This window comes from Equus asinus, chromosome 5 (assembly GCF_041296235.1).
Source record: "Equus asinus isolate D_3611 breed Donkey chromosome 5, EquAss-T2T_v2, whole genome shotgun sequence".
NCBI lineage: Eukaryota > Metazoa > Chordata > Mammalia > Perissodactyla > Equidae > Equus > Equus asinus.
Genome location: NC_091794.1, coordinates 26,441,243 through 26,458,826, shown reverse-complemented (window position 1 = coordinate 26,458,826; position 17,584 = coordinate 26,441,243). Strand labels below are relative to the sequence as shown.

Below are 17,584 nucleotides of genomic sequence, written 5' to 3'. Positions count from 1 at the left end.
TTGATTCAACACCATCGCTTCTGATTCTCAAAACCTCCTCTCAGACAGGCCCCTCTCTCCCAGCGTCTAAACCATAGTCCTTGAAGCACTTACCGACTTGCACAATCATTGCATAAAATGAGCTTCTCAGCATATGATTAACACCAACTCACCTGGTCCAGCCAAGCTGACCATCTCCCAGTTTACCAGGACCCTGGTCGGGGCAGAAGCCTCCTGAGCGCTATAGCTGGGTATGTCCCCCACCCCTGGCTCCCTATTCACTCAGCAAGAATCATACTGTAACCCCCTCGCTTCCACGAGCTGGTCCCTCCACCCAGAACCCCAGACTCTCGCTCTAAACAACTTTTTGTCTCCCTTTCCATGTCCGCCTTCCCTGGGTGAGGACACTAACATTTACTGAGAACCTTCTATGTGCTAAGCTAATAGGAATTATTATTGCCGTTCCCATTGTGCAGATGGGGAGACGAAGGTTCAGCTGGGCGGTCGCTTGTCCACCCGTGGGGACTCCAAAGCCCTGTTCTTTTCCTGGAGCACTCACTCTGCAGCCCCTCTCACACCCTCCTTCCCCTGAAGGAGAACCAGCCAGAGATCCTCCCCCAGGCTCATCTCCTGGACCTGGGGCCACATCCTGGGCAGTTAATTTGCACCTGGAACCTCATGGCTAAAGCAGTCTCTGGACCCTGGAAACTGAACCTTCATTTCAGTGGAAACTTCATCTTGGAGTCACTGCACCCACGTGGGACGCAGGCTTGTTACTTGTAATCCTCTTGCCTCCTCCTCCCACCTGCCTCCCAGCTCTCCAGGGCTCCAGGGAGTGTGGGTGGGAGCGGAGGGCTGCGGGCAGGGAACATTCCAAGGGCACCTGAGGAAGTAATTTTGAGGGGGCGGGGCAAGGCGAGGAGTCACATTTTCCGATAAAGGGAGAGTCTGGGATTGCGTATTGTAGGCAGAAGAGAAACCGTCTAGGTCCAGCGCTTCCCCACCTTTCGAGAGCAGGAGTGGTCATCTGGGGGATGGGGGTTGGCTGACCTGTGGCTGTGGAATGCCCGAAGTCGGGGCGGGGTTAGTTTATTTTTAGGTATACTGTCCCATCCCTTTCCCCTTGCCCATCCTTACTCTCGTCTCGGGTTCAGCAGGAAATCATGAAGTGCAAGAGCTTCACGCAGCTGCAGCAAGTCCACATTTAAGAGAGCAGGGCTGCAACCATGGGGGGCAGGTGCCATCAGCTCCAGCCGGGCCCTGCTCTCCTCTTGCCACCACTCCAGCCTTCCTTTGGCAGTGGAGGGGCGGTCTCAGGACAGACATAATGGACATAATGAGGCAGGCAGGGCTGGGAGCTCCTGGGTCTGTGGCCTGCCCAGCTTCCTGTAAAGTTTCATCAAGGGATCAGTCTAGTGGTTTCCCTTAATCACCTGGCCTGGCTTGTGACAGTGGTGATGAAGGCAAGTCTTTAGGCATTTCCAGGGCCAGCCCAGGGTGAAGTGGGCTCAGCCTCTGGGCTTCCCTGTAGAGATCATCATCTATTGTAATGACCCATATACTTACCCTTCCCAGACTTTCTTCAAAGAGTTCCCTCTTTGAGGGTTTGGCTAAGTGTTCCCTCAAAATTCACGTCACCAAGAACCTCAGGATGCCACCTTATGTGGATATAGTCTTTGCAGATATAATCAGTTAAATTAAACTGAGGTCATACTGGATTAGTGGGCACTACTCCAGTGACTCATGTCCTTAGAAGAAGAGAAAACAGACACAGACACACAGGGAAGAAAATGGTCATGTGATGAAGGAGGCAGAGGTTGGAGTGATGCAGCTGCAAGCCAAAGAAGGCCAAGGATGCCAGCAACCACCAGACGGATTCTTCCCTAGACCCTTTGAGGGGCCATGTTCCTACCAACACCTTGATTTAGGACTTCTGGCCTCCAGAACTGTGAGAAAATAAACTTCTGTTGTTTTTAAGCCACCAAATTTGTGGTACTTTGTTATGGCAGCCCTAGGAAATGAACACAGAAATCCCCTTAGATTGAGCTCAGTGAGCTTCCTCCATGGCCCAACATACACCCAGACCTCAGGGCCACAGACCCAGAGGGCCTGTCATTAAATGCCTCCTCCCATGTCTACATCCGTCTAGATTGTGACCCTGTGAGGGCAGGGCTGTGTCTTGCTCATCTCAGTGCCTGGCACACAGGTTCACGGAGTAACTTGGCTGTTAGAGTGCCAGGCTGACCCTCCTTCTGAGTTCTGACCCTCCACTGTACAGCGGGGCACCGGGCTTGCTGGGATTCCTGGCTCTGCTCCCCTTCTCTCCCTTTGGCCTTCTCCCTTCCATCTTTGGCTGGTTCCTCTCCCCAGTGAGCAGGGAGAGGGAGAGGAAGCCTCACTCTCCAGCTAGGTTTTGCTGTTATTGCTCCAGGACCATTTCCATTTTCTTCTGCCCTAACCCTCTAAGTGACCCTCCTCTCCCTTTCTCTTTCAAAATCCTTCTGGATCACTTTCTCTAGAATATTCACCTGGGCTATGTTCAAGGCTCAGATATGCAAATGAGAGGCCTGGCAGTTAGTAATGACTCATGGCTGGGAGCCCACCCAGGAAAGTGTCCTTCAGTGACTCCACCTGTTTCCCAACCCACCTATAGAGTCCTTAACCCACCCATCACTTTTAGCTCATCTGAGTACACGAGTAATTATTCCACGTTAATTTTGCCTCTACCATTACACTGTCAGCGTAAGAGATTTAATGGACCCTAAGTGTCCAAGAATATGCCCCACATGCTGTAGACTTAGCTAATTCATGTTCATTCACTTCCTGCTGTAGGATAAGGAAGGTCAGAGTGGCCTAGCTAAACATACCAGGCCTGATTCTAGCTTAAGGAAATGAGCCTAAATATACAATGACCTTTAGGCACAAAGAATGTCATCTCTGCCTTACTTGTAATAGAGATGACTATGAATAACCCAAGCGTACAACCTAATTAATTTACAGTGGCAGCCCACTCAATGGGATATTATACACTCCTTAAGAATATGCAAATGAAGTGTTTGTAACAACAGAAGGAAATGTTTAGGTTTAAAGTTCCTTAAGCGGTAAAGCAGGAATCCAAATTTTATCTATAATATGATAGATTAAAACTATGTATATGAGCTACTCATGGGGAAGAGGCTAGAAATCTATCAATGTACTGAGAGGCTTTTCTTGGGTGGTGAAACATTGATGATGTTTTTCTTTTCTCTACTTGTAAGTATTTTCCATTTCTTCTATAAGGAGCATGAATTACTTTCATAACAGGAAAAAAACCACAACTAGTAACCTTTATTTTAAAGGACTATTTTAGGCCTCAGCTGGGCTCTCTGTCAGAACTCTGCGTTGGAGATCTCTTCCTGCTGCCCTGTCTGAGAGGACAGTCTATCACTGTTCGGTGCCCATCGTGACAACATTTACTGGGTGTTGCCTGTGGACAGAGCCTTCGACTGGGGCCAGTGGTTCTGACTGGGGTGCTAGGAGTAGCAAAGACCACTTAACATTAACGTGGGAGGCAGAACGTGCACTGGAGACATCGGGTCAAGGCCAGCATCTTCCACTTACGAACTGCGTGAACTTGGACACTCCCTTCTCTCCAGGCCTGCACCTCTTCCTTGGTAGAATGAGAAGTGTGGACCACATGATGGCCAAGGTCTCTTCCAGTTCTAAAATTACATTGAGATTCTTTTTCTTTCAGAATTTAAAAAGGGAAGCCTAACTTAAGACACAAACAGCAAATCTAGCATCCTGGTGCTGGGTTTTTGACTTGCACTGTTGCTAACTTCCTGGCCTTGGTTTTCTTCTCCTTAAAGTTGAGTGAATGGAAAAACTTAGATTCCTGGACCTTAAGTCAGTACTGCCCCTTCACCCCTGCCTATGCATTCAGGGGGACCCTCCTTCATGGGGACCCCAAGCCAGGAGGATGTTGCTTGAATAGGCCCCCCTCTGCCTTGGAGGTAAAATGAGAAGGGAAATGAGCTAATTGGTGTGAAAATGCTCGGCAGTTTTAGAGAAAGGGGCTGAGAAACCCAATCCTGGGAGAATGACGGGGGCCTTTGTGTGGCCCAAATGCCAGGGCCCCTGATTTCACCAAAGCCAGCCTGGGAGCCGTCATCACCTTGGCTCCCTCCTCTGCGGTGGCACTGACACCAACACACAACACTCTCCTGTTGAGGGTCCCGTCATGGGCCCCCAGCATCAATTCCGTTGGTCTTTATCTTTTGTAGTGTGAGAATGTTGTGTTTGCAAGCAGGTCACACACTTCTCATGGACAGAGACTGTGCACTGGAGGGTAACAGGCCCCCCAGGCTCACACACCCTCTTGGTGAACGATTGAGTATGGAACTTGCTGTTGTACAGATCTTGGTGCGAACCCCAGCTCAGAGGATCAGTTTCCATGTCTGTGAAATGGTCATCCTCTTTTAAGTGAGCGTCTCAGGTTGGGTCCTTCTGGAAGCAAAAGCTGAGATGGAGTGAAATGAAAAGGTATACTAGGGAGTAATACCTATGAAAAGAAAAGGGAGGAGGCAGGACTGGGCAGGGGGAGCTGGCAGAGCTGACAAATTCTCAACGTCCCTGTTGGCCCTGCGCCAAGCTCTGGGGACAGACTGCCTGTTAGAAGAATTCCACAGACGGGGGAGGGGGCATAGCCAGGACCTTGCGCTGCTGCCTTGCTCAGTCATTGTCCCAACTGTCACCCCAAGATGAGCATGATGTTGGCTTGAAACTGGGGTGCGCCCTGAAGGAGCGAACAGCTGGATACTGTCAACTATTGCTCTCCTTGCAGCTGGACAGCGAATCCTTTCTTAAAGGCATATCTCCGTGTCTGCCTTGGGGAAGTAACATAGTTCAGCCCAGAGTAAGCACTCGATGCATATTAACTCCCTTCTTTTGCTTTGGAACCAGGCAGATCTAGGCTCAGATTCCACATTTGTGACTTACTGGTGGCCTAGGACAAGTGTGATCAGGGCATTAGTGTTCTCCAGTTTCACTTGATCACCCAACCTGGGCCATGACTCCGTGATGACGAGAGCACATATTTACCTCCCTGAACCTCAGCTTTCTCCCATGTGAAAGGGGAGGATGGTATGCACCCCACAGGGTAGTGGAGACATGTACCGGGCCCGGCACTCCAGTTGCAAGTCTTTTGATTCAAGACTTAGTAAGTTGGACTTAATGCCTGCTCGACTCCCTGCCCCTTCTCAGTCGGGGTGTCTTAAGTCTGACCAGAAGGAACTTTATTAGCAGCAAGAGAGTCTATTAGGGCACAAATTCTATGGCGGTAAGCAATTTTAGGGGGTCCCCAAAAAACCAGGGCCTCCCACTTTGGTTAGCTTAGAAGAGAAATGTCCTCTTAAGATATTGGCTTCGCTGCTCAGGACCCAAGCTGTGTCTGTTTAAACCAAGTCTGTGTCTTCCTTCCACGTGTCTTCCTTGCTCCAATTTACTTATACCCCAAGTCAAGACTGAGCTCTCTTGCCCCCCCTACCCCATGGAATATCAACTTAAACTTCGTCTCAGATTCCTGCGCCTAGGTGAAACCAGCAGTCTGCGGGCCTAGGAGGTCTCCACCAGACAGAACTCAGAGAATCCACTCCTTTCCTCCCCTGTTACTCACCCCTCTCAATTTCCATCAGATGCCTTGGGAGGGGAGAAGGAAGGACAAGCAGATAAAGAGAGAGACATTTGTCACAGAGACCTAGAAGCATCTCAACTCTGGAAAATGGGCAAGTTGAGAAGGAGCTAGGCTCAAAGGGAAAGGAGAAGGGAACTGGAGGAGGGCAGGAGAAGATGACTTAGATGTGTACATGCTAATATCCTAAAACCCGGCAGGGACTCAGGAAAGACTGGTATGAAGATGGGCCTGAAAATTCTTTTCCAGACTCCTCCTTATCTCCTGGCTTCCTTGTTCCTTTCTACCTTCAGGGATGATGTCAGGATGAAATGAGAAGCCAAGAACCTCCACAGGTGTCTTAACATTTATAAGGCACTGTAACATGTATGCACTCTTTTCAGTCTCAAAACCTTCTGGGTAGGTGCTATTTGACAAAGATTCTTTGCTTAGCCAAACTTTAGTCAGGCTTCTAAACCTTCTTCTAGACCCATCTGTGTACTTTCTTGTAAAATCCAGCTTTAGCAAGAACCCTACTAAGTCACTTTGGCAAGAGTGCCCCATCCTCAATATCTGATCACCCTCCATGTCCCAGGTTCTGCATCTGCCAGTAGCCCTGGGTGATGTCTGATCACCCTGGCCTGTCTTCAGCAAAATGTCCTATTAGGTCAGTTGAACCAGAATCCCCCTCACTCCTGATGTTTTCACTTAGTCATTTTCCATCCAGTGACCCCCACCCTGCTCTTGCCTATCAATTCCCACTTGCCGGCGCCGTATTCAGAGTTGAGCCTGGCTCTACACCGAGGTCCCTTTCACCCTATTGCAATAGTCCTGAGTAAAATCTGTCTTTACCACTTTAACTACTCCCCAGCTCTGGTTTTTCATTGACATATCATCCCTATTTTATAGAAGAGGAAAACAAGGCTCAAAGAGGTTGTGACTTGCCTTGGGTGGCCGAGCTGGGATTCAAGTCCAGGTGTCCAGATAGCCAGTTGGAGTCTTGGCCCCCACAGTAGCCTCTGGAGAATGTTCTGCGCCTCTGGTTTTCCTTGCCCTGGAAGGTGGGAGGTTATCTGTGTGAGCTCAACAAGATGTCGAACTCTTCCTTTGATCTAACCCGTGATGCTTTTTCCTCCTCTATAGATGGGGAACTGTAGTCCAGAGAGTGTCACCAAACAAAACACACACCGAGTTAACAGGGAGAACTCATGAGCAAGAACTGACACAGACAAGTGATTAAGAAGGCCAAGACAGACCTGGTGGCTATGTGATTTCTCTTCAGTGCTATCTTCCTCCCATCCTGTCCAGCTGCTCTCTGCCTGAATTCCTTCTTACCTTTGTGAGTTTCCTGCTTCCAGGAAATAATGGGATCAACTCACCCATAAAGAGGAGAGGGACAGATGGAGGGACCATGCTACCCCTCTGTAGTATCTGCGTTATACCTGGAAGGTCCAACCATTGGGCTTTGGCTATAATTGGACTTTTAGTTTCAGAAAGCAAGTTTCCAACATGGTGGTGGAGCCTTCATGGTCCTCTGAGATGGCACCACAGTGCCAGCTGTCTATTCCTCTTTGGGCAAGGCTGGCTCTGCCTGGGAATGTGGAAATACCGATTCCTCCTCCTGGGCTGTGTGGTGTCTGAGAGCCTGAGCTCCCTGCTCTGGGACCAATCACTCCACAGACCCCATACTCAGGGAATCAAGTCTTGAGGAGCCAGAAACAGGGCTTCGTGCTGTGGCAGAGTGTGGAGGAAGATCTCCGTGGTTTTCCTTTGCAGAGCTGCATCAGCCGCATTCTCTCACCCTCAAACTCTGCCGAGCTCACCCTGTCTGTGGTTCCCGTCCCTTCCTGGTCGTGCCTGTGAGTCCCATGAGATCAAACTGGGATGACCGGAGCTCCAAGGTCTCCAGGAGCAGTCCCCACTTCCTCATGGGGTCACAATGACCTTTCCCCAGGTTCGACCCTCAACCTCACTACCCATCCCAGATCCCTCAAGCTACTTTCCCAGGTTGCCTCAGGGTATCTGGACCCTGGCTCTGTGCTCCCTCTCCTGGAAAGAAGACATCCACCTTTCGGTGAGGGTCTACCACGGCCTGGCACGGAGCAGATATTCTAAGCCTAGCACTTCTTTCCAAAGGTTGCACACAGGGTATTTGTGATTCCTATCTCTCACCGCACGTCGTTGGCCCCAGTCCCATGTTTCTTAGAGTCTCCTCAAATCTCACTCTCTGTCCTATTCAGACAGTTCCAAACTCACCCCTTCTTGGCCCTTTTCTATCCCATCTCCCCTGCCCTTTCTTCTGAAATGACCCAGCTGCCTCCCACCGCAGAGGTTCAAAGCTCGGCAGGACAAGGGCAGCCCCTGGAGAGGGAGGAGAGGGCCCAGGATCCCAGCAGGAGGGTGGCCCATTCATTTCCAGGGTGCCCTAGTTTCTATCGCCAACCTCCCCATCCCTCCCCCTGCTTGGCTCAGGCTGACTAGCAGCAGAGCAATGGGTGTTTCAATGTTTTTTTTTCCTGGTGGGGGAAGAGGGTGGAGATTGAGGAAAGAAAAGACGGAGCAACGATGATTGGCACCGGGCCCCGCCCTCTTTTGTCCTCTTCCCCTGGTACTCTGGCCCCTCAGGGAAATGCACCTATTTCAGGCCAGCAGCTGGTGGGGACAGGTTCACCTCTGCTCCTCACACCACTGCTTCTGTGCTGAAGAGCTTCCCCTGGGGAGCCTGAGGGACTCTTTCTGGAGCCATGAGGGGAGCCCATTGGAGGAGGGTCCCCTGGCTGTTCCTGAGCTGCTTATGTTCCTGCCTCTTTTGGCCAGTGGTCCTGGGTAAGTGACGCACCTGGGGCAGCATTCTGGGAGCCGAGGGTGACTGATGTCAGGGAGCCCATCAGCGGAGCTGGGGCCTTTGTCTTGGAGAGAGAGATGAAAGGACAGAGATGGGACAAGATGGAAGAGAGAGAGAGGGAGAATGCTACAGAGACAGAGAAAAGAGGAGACAGAGACAGAGAGAAGCAGAGAGATGTCTGGGGGACAAGAGTGGCCTGGTTTTTGGAAACCCATCGGGGGAACCAGGCCTATTTTGTGGAGAGAAAGAGACAGTAGGCAGAACTGTAGAGAGAGTTGAAGAGAGATCTGACACAGGAAAACAGGAAAGCTGGGTGACAGAACTGGAAGAAAAATGTGTATAAAGATGTAGAGTTAGAAGAAAAGACAGGTGAGGAACGGATGAACCAAAGCAAAATAGACACAGAGAAAATCAGAACAAACAGGCAGAACCGAAAGGAAGGAAAGAGGCAGACTGGCTCTGAGAAACAAGGCAAGGACTAGAGAGCAGCTGAGATGCGGGCAGTAGCTTCTTGCCTTGGCTCATTGGCTCAAGCCCTCAGGGCAGGGCTCATAGCCCCGTGTTGGGTGTTGGCCTTGGCTTCCTACACACGCCACCTCCCCTCTCTGTAAGGAGCTGGGGGGTGGGGAAGGAAGCAAGGCCTGTCGGAGAAGTTCCCCCTGCGTCGCCCAGTCCTTTCCCCACCACCTTCCAAGCTGCCCCTCTGGCTCCAGGACCAGGGTTCATTCTGTATTTCTGAATGTCTGAGTCTTCTCAGAGGCTCTGGGGCCCAGGAGAGGGTGAGGGGTCAGGAGCCCAAACCAAGATACAACAATCACAGCTCCTTCCCCTCCTCAACAGGCCTGGGAGGCTTTCACCCAAGGCATCATTTCACGGGGAGAGGGTCAGAAAGAGCACACTCTCTTAGGAGAGTGAGAGACACATGCCAGTGAAGTGGAATATTCCGCCCTCCTTGAAAGGTTTAAGGGCTTGGCTAAGGGCAATAAAATGACCATCGCCTCCCCACCCTCCCAGCACAGCCTCCCCCCACGCCACCCCCCAGCCCCACCCACTCATTACACACTAAGGAAATGGAGGCTGGAAGGAGCCTTCAGAGGCTGCAGCGGCCAGCCACTCAAGGTCTTGTCCTGGGGGTAAAATATAGAGCTGTGGAAGAAGGAGTGTCTCTGGGAGTCATGACCATGGACAATGGGGAGAATGTGGCTTGGATTTAGGGGCCCTGGGGCCTAGTTTTGGTTTTGCGCTAACTGATCTGGTCCCTGTGACCAGGCCCTATTGTATCTCTCTCAAGGCCTTGGTTCCCCTGTGTAAAAAGCTGGGTGGTGAACGGCGTGACCTCTGTTCCCTAAGTTCTTAAGTTTTGATGTTCTGTGATTTAAAGTCAACACGAAAAGTGTTCGGTACCAACTCCGCACTCAGCCCTGCATTAGGGTCATCAAGCTCAGGAGGAGCCAGGAAATCTGTGGAAAGGAGCCCAAAGGGGCAAGAACTTGGGTGAGAGCAGGCAAGGAAAGCCAAGGGGGTGAGCGATAGGGTATGCGCGAGAGAAGGGGCAGAGGACCATGAAGGTGGAAGGGAGCCCCCATGATGACCCTGAGGAAGTGCAGGGACATCCTGGAGCTCTGAGTCCTGTGCATTGTTGGGGGATAAAATGGAGCAGGGCTAGGAAAGGAGGTGGGAATGGGATGGGAGGTGGTTTCCCAAGCATCTGATTGAGCTTCATGAGGACTTGGAGGGAAAAGTAGTCTCCACACCTGCCTGGGGGAGCTTCTGGGAAAGTGGAAACTGGTCCGTCCTGTTCCCTTGGATCCCTGACGGGGGCTTATGGGTGACCTGCCTATATTTGAATCTAGAGCCTGTTTCCACACTTGCTGCCAGCAGCCTCGTCCAGACCTGGGTCATCCCTGGAGCAGGTGTCAGAGCCTCTGCCCAGGCCAGAGGGAGGAACTCCGGGTTTCCACCTAGGCACTGCAGTGGTAAGGGCTTCCTTAAGGAAAAGCCCTGGCTCTTGAAGGAGAAAGGGAAAAGGAGGATGGACAGGGATGGGCTGGATAGGGAGCCAGTGGAAACTCAGTGGCTACTGGTGGCTCCTGGCAGGAATGACTCACAAGGCAACCCTGATTCCATTCCCTACTGCAATGAAACTGGGTCAAAGTAAGCCTCAGTCTCCAACACTATCAGTGGCCCAGTAACCGAGGGGCTGTCGCCCTGCGCGGCCACTGGGAGTTCACCGGGTAGTAGTGAGTGCAGGACAGGAGCGGTCCACAGTCCCAGAGGGCCCCAAAGGGATGGGTCTCCTGCTGTCCCTCTCTCACAGAACCTCCAGTCTGTCTGTCGGTTTGGGAGAGGACTAACCAACTAGCCACAGAGGGCACCAAAACCCTCTGCAGGCCATCAGCTCCCGCCCCCGGCCCAGGAAACCCTCACTGTGCTTGGGGACACCCAAAAGGAGAGAATCCCTGAAGAACAGGTCCTGACAAGAAAATCAATCAAATTTAGGCCAGCGGCTCAACAAAATGTACAGCAAAGAGGAGGAACTTGAGATCAGAAGGCCCCGTGTTCATGTTGCCATTTACCAGCCCAGGAAAGGTGAGACGAGTCCCTTTAGCTGGGTGTCTTCATCGGCAAAATGAGTCAAATGGGACGTGGCTATTTCCTAGGGTTGTGGTGAGGGTAAAATGAGGTAGTCTCTGGAATAAAGTCGAAGAGTCGTAAAGTTGGTTTGAGAGAGAAATCATTCCATTTCAGAGCTGGGGAGATGGGAAGTGAAGAGGGGGATGGAGCCAGACATGGAGCGGGCACCTCTCTTGGCTCAGAGGCATTTTCATTTATCCAAGGATCCTTGAGTCTCTAAGAAGCCACCTCGTCCTTCCTGTGGGTTTGCAAGGGCCAGCTTGGTTTATTCAGAATGTAGTTTATGAAGCGTGAACAGATCCTAAATGCCAGCTCTGCCATCGGGCAAAGGCCCTGCTTGAGCTGATACTACCACTTCATGGTTCCTTGCCCAGCAATCTCCTCCCCGCCCTTGGTTTCTGGGCTCAGCTCCGGACACAGAGGCTGTCCTGGCGGTATTTGACACGGGAGTGATTTAAGCCTTCATTGCCAGGAGAGGCCAAGAAGCGGCTGGTCTTTACGTGCTCACGCAAGTGGTTTGCTACCCTGTCTGTTCCCTGGTTTCATGGCACCGTGAGATGCCTCAGATAGGCACATCACACAGCTAGCAAAGCCACTTCTCCAAAGGCCAGGACCGAAGAGGTTATAGGCCATCTCTCCTCGCAGTTCCAACGTTTCTCCTCGAGTGTTCATCTTTCCTTCTACTAGGCTGAATTCGTGGCAAGCAGATACTTAGTCCTTACTTCCCAGCAAAGCATCAAGGAGTTGAGTTGAAGTGAATTCAATTTGTTGGCACTTCATTGAGGTTTAAACACTCAACGTTTTCCTTGAGACTCTGAAGAGGCCCCAGGATCTGAGTGCCTGTCTGTGTTTGTGCACGAGGCCTCTACAACCGTGGCCATGTTCAGATGGAGCGTTAGGGTTAGCGTTAGGGTTAGGCTTGGGTTGTGGGCAGCTCAGTTCTCCAAGTACGCATTTTTGAGTTCTGCATAGACATCTATCCTCTCTTTAAATACTCCCAAATAAAACTGCAGTTTGAGTTCCAAAAATCCTGCTGACTGGGTTTTGGGGAATTCAGAATAGGAAAGAGTTTAGAGTTATTCATTCACTTGCTAAATTTCTGCTTGTGCCAAGTGCTCTGCACACAAAGACGAATAAGTCATGGTTGCTGCCTCCAAAGCCTGTTTAAGGTCACATAGCCCATAAGAAGGGCAGCTGGGACCAAAAGCCATATCTCCTGATTCCTTGTTCACTAGGTTTGCCTTGCAGCACAAAACTGCTTACAAACAAATCTCCAAACCAACACAGCCCATTGAGGGAGGAAGAGCAGAAGCTGAGATATTCATCCATTCATGCGTTCACTCATTCATTTATACATTTGTTAATTAAACAAGTATTTAAGGAGTGCCTACCTTGTAGCTAACATTGTTCTAGGGCAGCACTGCGTGTACACAGTGAAACTGGAACAGACAGGGCGTAGCCTCCTGGAGCTGGGATCTAGTATCAGAGGGAGAGAATTACTGCAAAATTCCCAACTACAAATGTGGTGCTATGGTGAGCAAGTATTATGGTGAGAGTAACATAGGGAGACCTCGTTTAGATTAGTAAGTCCAGGAAGGCCTCTCTGAGGAAGTGCTGTACATTTGAGCTGAGACCTAAACACCAAGTAGTAAGCCAGGTGGGGGGAAGATGTGCAGAGTGAGGAGAGAGCTTGGCCCTTTGGAGGACTTTAAAGAGGTAGGCAGGTGCTAGATCATGCAGGGCCTTGTAAGCTGTGGAATTGATTGTGGATTTTAGGGAACTAAAATGGGTAGACAGTGAGGGGTTTTGGTAAAGGAGTGATGTGATCAGATTTGAACTCTGGAATGATCGTTCTGGATATTGTGGAGGAAGATGGATTGAAAGGGGGCAAGGGTGAAATGAGAGGTCAGTTAGGAGCTGGCTGCAGATGTCCAGGCAGAAGATGCTGTGGCTTGGCCTGGTGGTAGCAGTGGAGGTCTGGGAAGGGAATGGAGCAGCAAGCAGAGGTTCTACCCTGATAAGGACATGGTCACAGGATTGCTGCCTTTGCTGGGATCTCAGAACTTTGTAGAGACCAAGATACCAGGCAGCGCAGAGTGCCATTTACTGAGCATAGGTACTGAGCCCTTTACATAGGTTACCCCACTGATGTTACTATTATCTACCATCATCCCGCTTTTATAAATAATGCCTCCAAGACTCAGAGAAGTCAAGTAACTTGCCCAAGTCATACAGCAAATGTTGGTCAGTTTGACTCTAGAATTCACGCTCTTAACCACTCCATGGCTTTGTCAGATTCTGCTGTTTCTTGTCCATGTCGGGCTCAGAAAGGACCTTGCTAGGGGGTGTCAGAAGTGCCATGTCTGTCAGGAATCACAGCTAAAACAACCAAGCAAATACCAAATCACAACAGTTACTCCAATACCACTTTCCCACTTCATTCTCTTCTTCCACAAGTCAAAGACCAGCTGACCTGTGATCTGAGGGAACTGGGGTATCGGAAAAGTCACTGGCATCATTACAGCTTTCTCAAGCACTTCTTCCTTTTCCTCCTCCGTAAATGGAGCCATCTCCTTTGAGCTGACCTCAAAAATTCCAGTCAATAACACAGAGGAAAATAATTTAGAATCCACCTTTCACAGTTGGCTTCAAGGCAGGAATCGTCTCTCTCCTTTCCAACTATACCCACTGAAGTCACACCCAGACGCTGCTTAGCCACAGGGCTTTCTTCACCTTGGACATCACCACAGGTCATTTGATACAATTTCTCCCACCGTCTGGTGTGGCAACACCAAGGTTACCCTGGTGATAACCCCAGAAGCTCCAGAACCAAGCCAAGAAACATCAAACTCTAGCTTTGACCATATCTCACCAGCACAGCACCAACTTTCTTTTTCCCCACACCTTCCTCTTCTCAGAAGTTCAGTTTCCAGCCTCTACCACCTTGGTTTTGGAGCTCGGCTCTCCCTGGCTCCTATCCAAGGCAGGCACACCCTTGAGCCTAGCTTTGCCCCCAGGAGTTTGGCTATCTTCTGCCACAATGGTGGTCCCACCTCCCAGGCTGCAACCATCGTGTTGGCTTCCTCCTGGCCCCGGGACCACCGTGACAGTCATAGGAAAACAGGTGCAACCTCACCCTCTCTCCAACCTCAGCTGAAGGAACCAAAGACCAGGGGATGGGGACACGAGTTCATTTATTCAACAGATGTCTGTGAAGTAATTCCTGTATGCCAGCCACTGTTCCAGGTGCTGGAGATATCATGAGATCAGTTATCCTAAGGGCATTTTGAGTTAGTGTCTTTCCCCATCTTGAATTCTAGGAAAAATGGAGGAAAACTACTTGGCCAACACACCACTGGTCAGTTTCTGTTTCTGTTTGCTGACACAACACTGGTCATAGTTTCTGTTTCCTCTAAAATAACAGCAGGAACACAAACCATAGCTACCACCTCTGTTGTCACCTGTCACAGTCCCTACAGCAGTGGCTCCAACAGCCATCACATCCATCATCTCACACCAACCCATTGTCTTTGAGGGGCAGCTCTGGGAAATTTTCAGCTCCCAAACCCTGACTACAGAGGAGCAGAAGCCTGAAATCACTCACAGCCCAGGAACCGCTCAGAAATTTCAGTCTTTAGTCACCAAGAATTTCTGAGGGAACAACAGAGTCTTCATCCTCAGTCGTGGAAAGTGCAGACCCAGCTGCACGTGAGCAATGGTTCCCACGACATGCTCCCCCCTCTCTGAGAGGGGCTGAGGCTGCATCCCGAACCCCAGTTACCGTGATGAGCATGGGGGCTCTACTGGTTCTAAGGCTGATACAACTCAAATGGCCTTGGCTCCCTACACAGGGTGGCAAGGCCAGGGTTCCGCCTCCCTGCTCCAACTTATCACACCTTTCAGGGCACCTGCTGCTCATCCATGAGTCAGTTTTCTCTTCAAGCCTATCCTTCCACTTGGGTGCTTTCCTTGGCTCTACACTGACCTAGGCACAGCCTGGCAAAGAGCCCCACCAATCAGGAAGTAACAGCAGAAAAGTGAAACTTTGTGGATGTGGCTCATGGGTTCCTCACCTCCAGTTCCAGGAATAACTCAAGACAAATAGACCAGGCTCTAAGAATAACCCTCTGCCGGCAACGCATGCGTGCACACAAGACACAGGCTTTGTTTTCTCTTCAGGGAGTGACTTTGCCACTCTGTGGGAAGGTTATCTCCCACCAGTCATCACCACTTCTGTCACCACTCCTTTACCTGAGTCAACAACACACCCATCCCCTCCTCATACTTGTGGAGTCACCAGAGGCCCACACAGGAGAAACGTTGCCTGTCAACACCATCAACCTTGCCAACCTGCATCCCTCACTGGACTCGGACAACTGCTGGACATCTCCCACCAGTTGCAGTTCAAGGGAGAAAACTAACTGCCTTGCTGAGAGCTCTCTGACTGCAGTGGTAGAAGAGAAATCTAGAAGGTTCCAGGACTCAGAGTGAGGAATGCCCCACATCAGTGCCAGCTGTGGTGCCCTCACTGTCCCTGGATGCAGATTCTTCCTCTGAGAGAACTTCTTAAAAACTATCCATTTTAGGCAACACCACACACATATTCTGACAGCAGTCATGTCACCCCAAGCAGTCAACAGCCATCACAACTCACTCTGACATCATCACAGAAAAGGAAACACCAGGAAAATTGGCAGAAATAGCCTGGTGTCACATCATTTGCTCCCGAAAATATGGCAGACTTGTCCCCAGGCTCAGACTAGTCTACATGTAGCAGGCCAAGAACTTGGAACAAGTCAGTCACTATTTCTCTATCCTTTACTTCAGCTCTCTTGAAGTCGGGTTAGAAGAGCCCAAACTGTGGCGAGGTCATGCACTTGACAACAGTCGCACAGCGGTGCAGAGCTCACACTCTCCAAGCTTTGACTCTTACCTTTGAGTTCCAGCCCCGTCACTTATGAAGTATGGAAAGTGGGGCAAGTCACTTAGCCTCTCCAAATCTCAGCTTTCTCATCTGTGAAACGGGGCTACTATAAACTAAGAGAAACTGTAAGCACTATACAGATATGTGGCATCAACATTTTTATAATTTAGAGAGTCAAAACGGGCCTAGTCAGAGAAGTACAAAATAAATCTATTCTCAACCGTATAGGTCAGTTAATCCCAAGTCAATTGACTCAAGAACTCAAAGTGAAGACAATGACTTCCACAGAAACCACCTGTAGTGTAGAAATGCCCTGGTAACGGGCATTCTTCATTACAGAAACCATTCTGCGGTGCAGGCAGGCCCATTGACAGGACTACTGAACCCTCTCTTTAGCCACAACCAGAGGAACGTCAGCCAGCACCAAATGGCCTCCCTCTGAGGACACATACTTCAGGATTCTGGTTTCCTTTTCTCAGTTGTGAGATGACAGGAAAAATTCCAGTCACCAGTCTTCACGGCTCTAATAAGACAACTAGACCCACGTCCTCAGGATCGAAGCAGCTGCCTTCCGTGCAGACAATACAGGCATTTAAAGTGATCCTTGCTAAGGAGATGATGTGAGAAACTCTCCTTCCTGGTTCCCATAGCTGAAGATCAATCCAGCAGTGGGTGATGGAAGCTAAGAGTCAGGGTGAGGACTAGAGGAATTAGGAGAAGCAGTTAAGAGGCTGCTGCAATAGTTAGAGTAACAGCAAAGTGAACAAGAGACTATGACAGGAGAAATAACTTGGAGGAACAATAGTTGGTGACAAATTGTGATATTGCGGACAAGGAAGAGGAAGGAATCAAAGATGACTCAGGGGTTTCTGGCCTGAATCTCTGGAGGACTGATGTTACAATTAACATAAGGAAGGAAGGCGCTGGCCCTGTGGCCAAGTGGTTAAGTTCATGTGCTCCACTTCAGCGATCCAGGGTTTTGTTGGTTTGGATCCTGGGCGGGGACATGGCACCGCTCATCAGGACATGCTGAGGCGGCATCCCACATAGCACAGACAGAAGGACCTACAACTAGAATATACAGCTATGTACTGGGAGGCTCTGGGGAGAAGAAGAAGATTGGCAATAGATGTTAGCTCAGGTGCCAATCTTTAAAAAAAAAAAAACACACATAAGGAAGGAAGATAGAAGAAACAGTTCAAGGAGAAGTTTGACTTGGACATGTTGCATTTGACAGGGCAGCCAGGAAATCACTACAAAGATGAGTCTGGAAAATGGGTGCAAAGTCAAGGTAGATTTGTAGCTTTGTAAGCCATGAAAGTAGATGCAATTTGTATAGAGAAAGTATAGAAGGAGCAGGAAAGGGCTGGAGGTGACACCAAGAAGACTGACTTCACCTGGGAGCTGAGAAGAGAAGATAAGCGGGAAAGGGGCCAGAAGGAACAGGGAAAGTGTTGGGCGGAGAAGAACCGTTCAGCTTCAAGGAGGGCAACACCATCCAAATATCAAGGGGACACTGGTCATGGGAGAATATTGAGGTAGATGCTCAATAAAT

At 50.1% G+C, this 17,584-nt stretch overlaps 1 protein-coding gene across 7 annotated transcripts in view; it reads left to right on the top strand.

Moving 5' to 3' along the window:
* The first annotated feature begins 8,248 nt into the window (after positions 1-8,248).
* Positions 8,249-17,584, top strand: part of MUC4 (mucin 4, cell surface associated) — a 51,777-nt gene continuing 42,441 nt past the window's right edge. For 6 of the 7 annotated variants that reach the window (XM_070509049.1, XM_070509048.1, XM_070509047.1 and 3 more), the window contains exon 1: positions 8,249-8,452. In XM_070509049.1, the coding sequence (XP_070365150.1) occupies positions 8,371-8,452 (82 nt within the window). In that variant the 5' untranslated portion in view covers positions 8,249-8,370. The remainder of the gene's footprint in view (positions 8,453-17,584) is intronic. The other variant, XM_070509050.1, reaches the window with a different exon arrangement.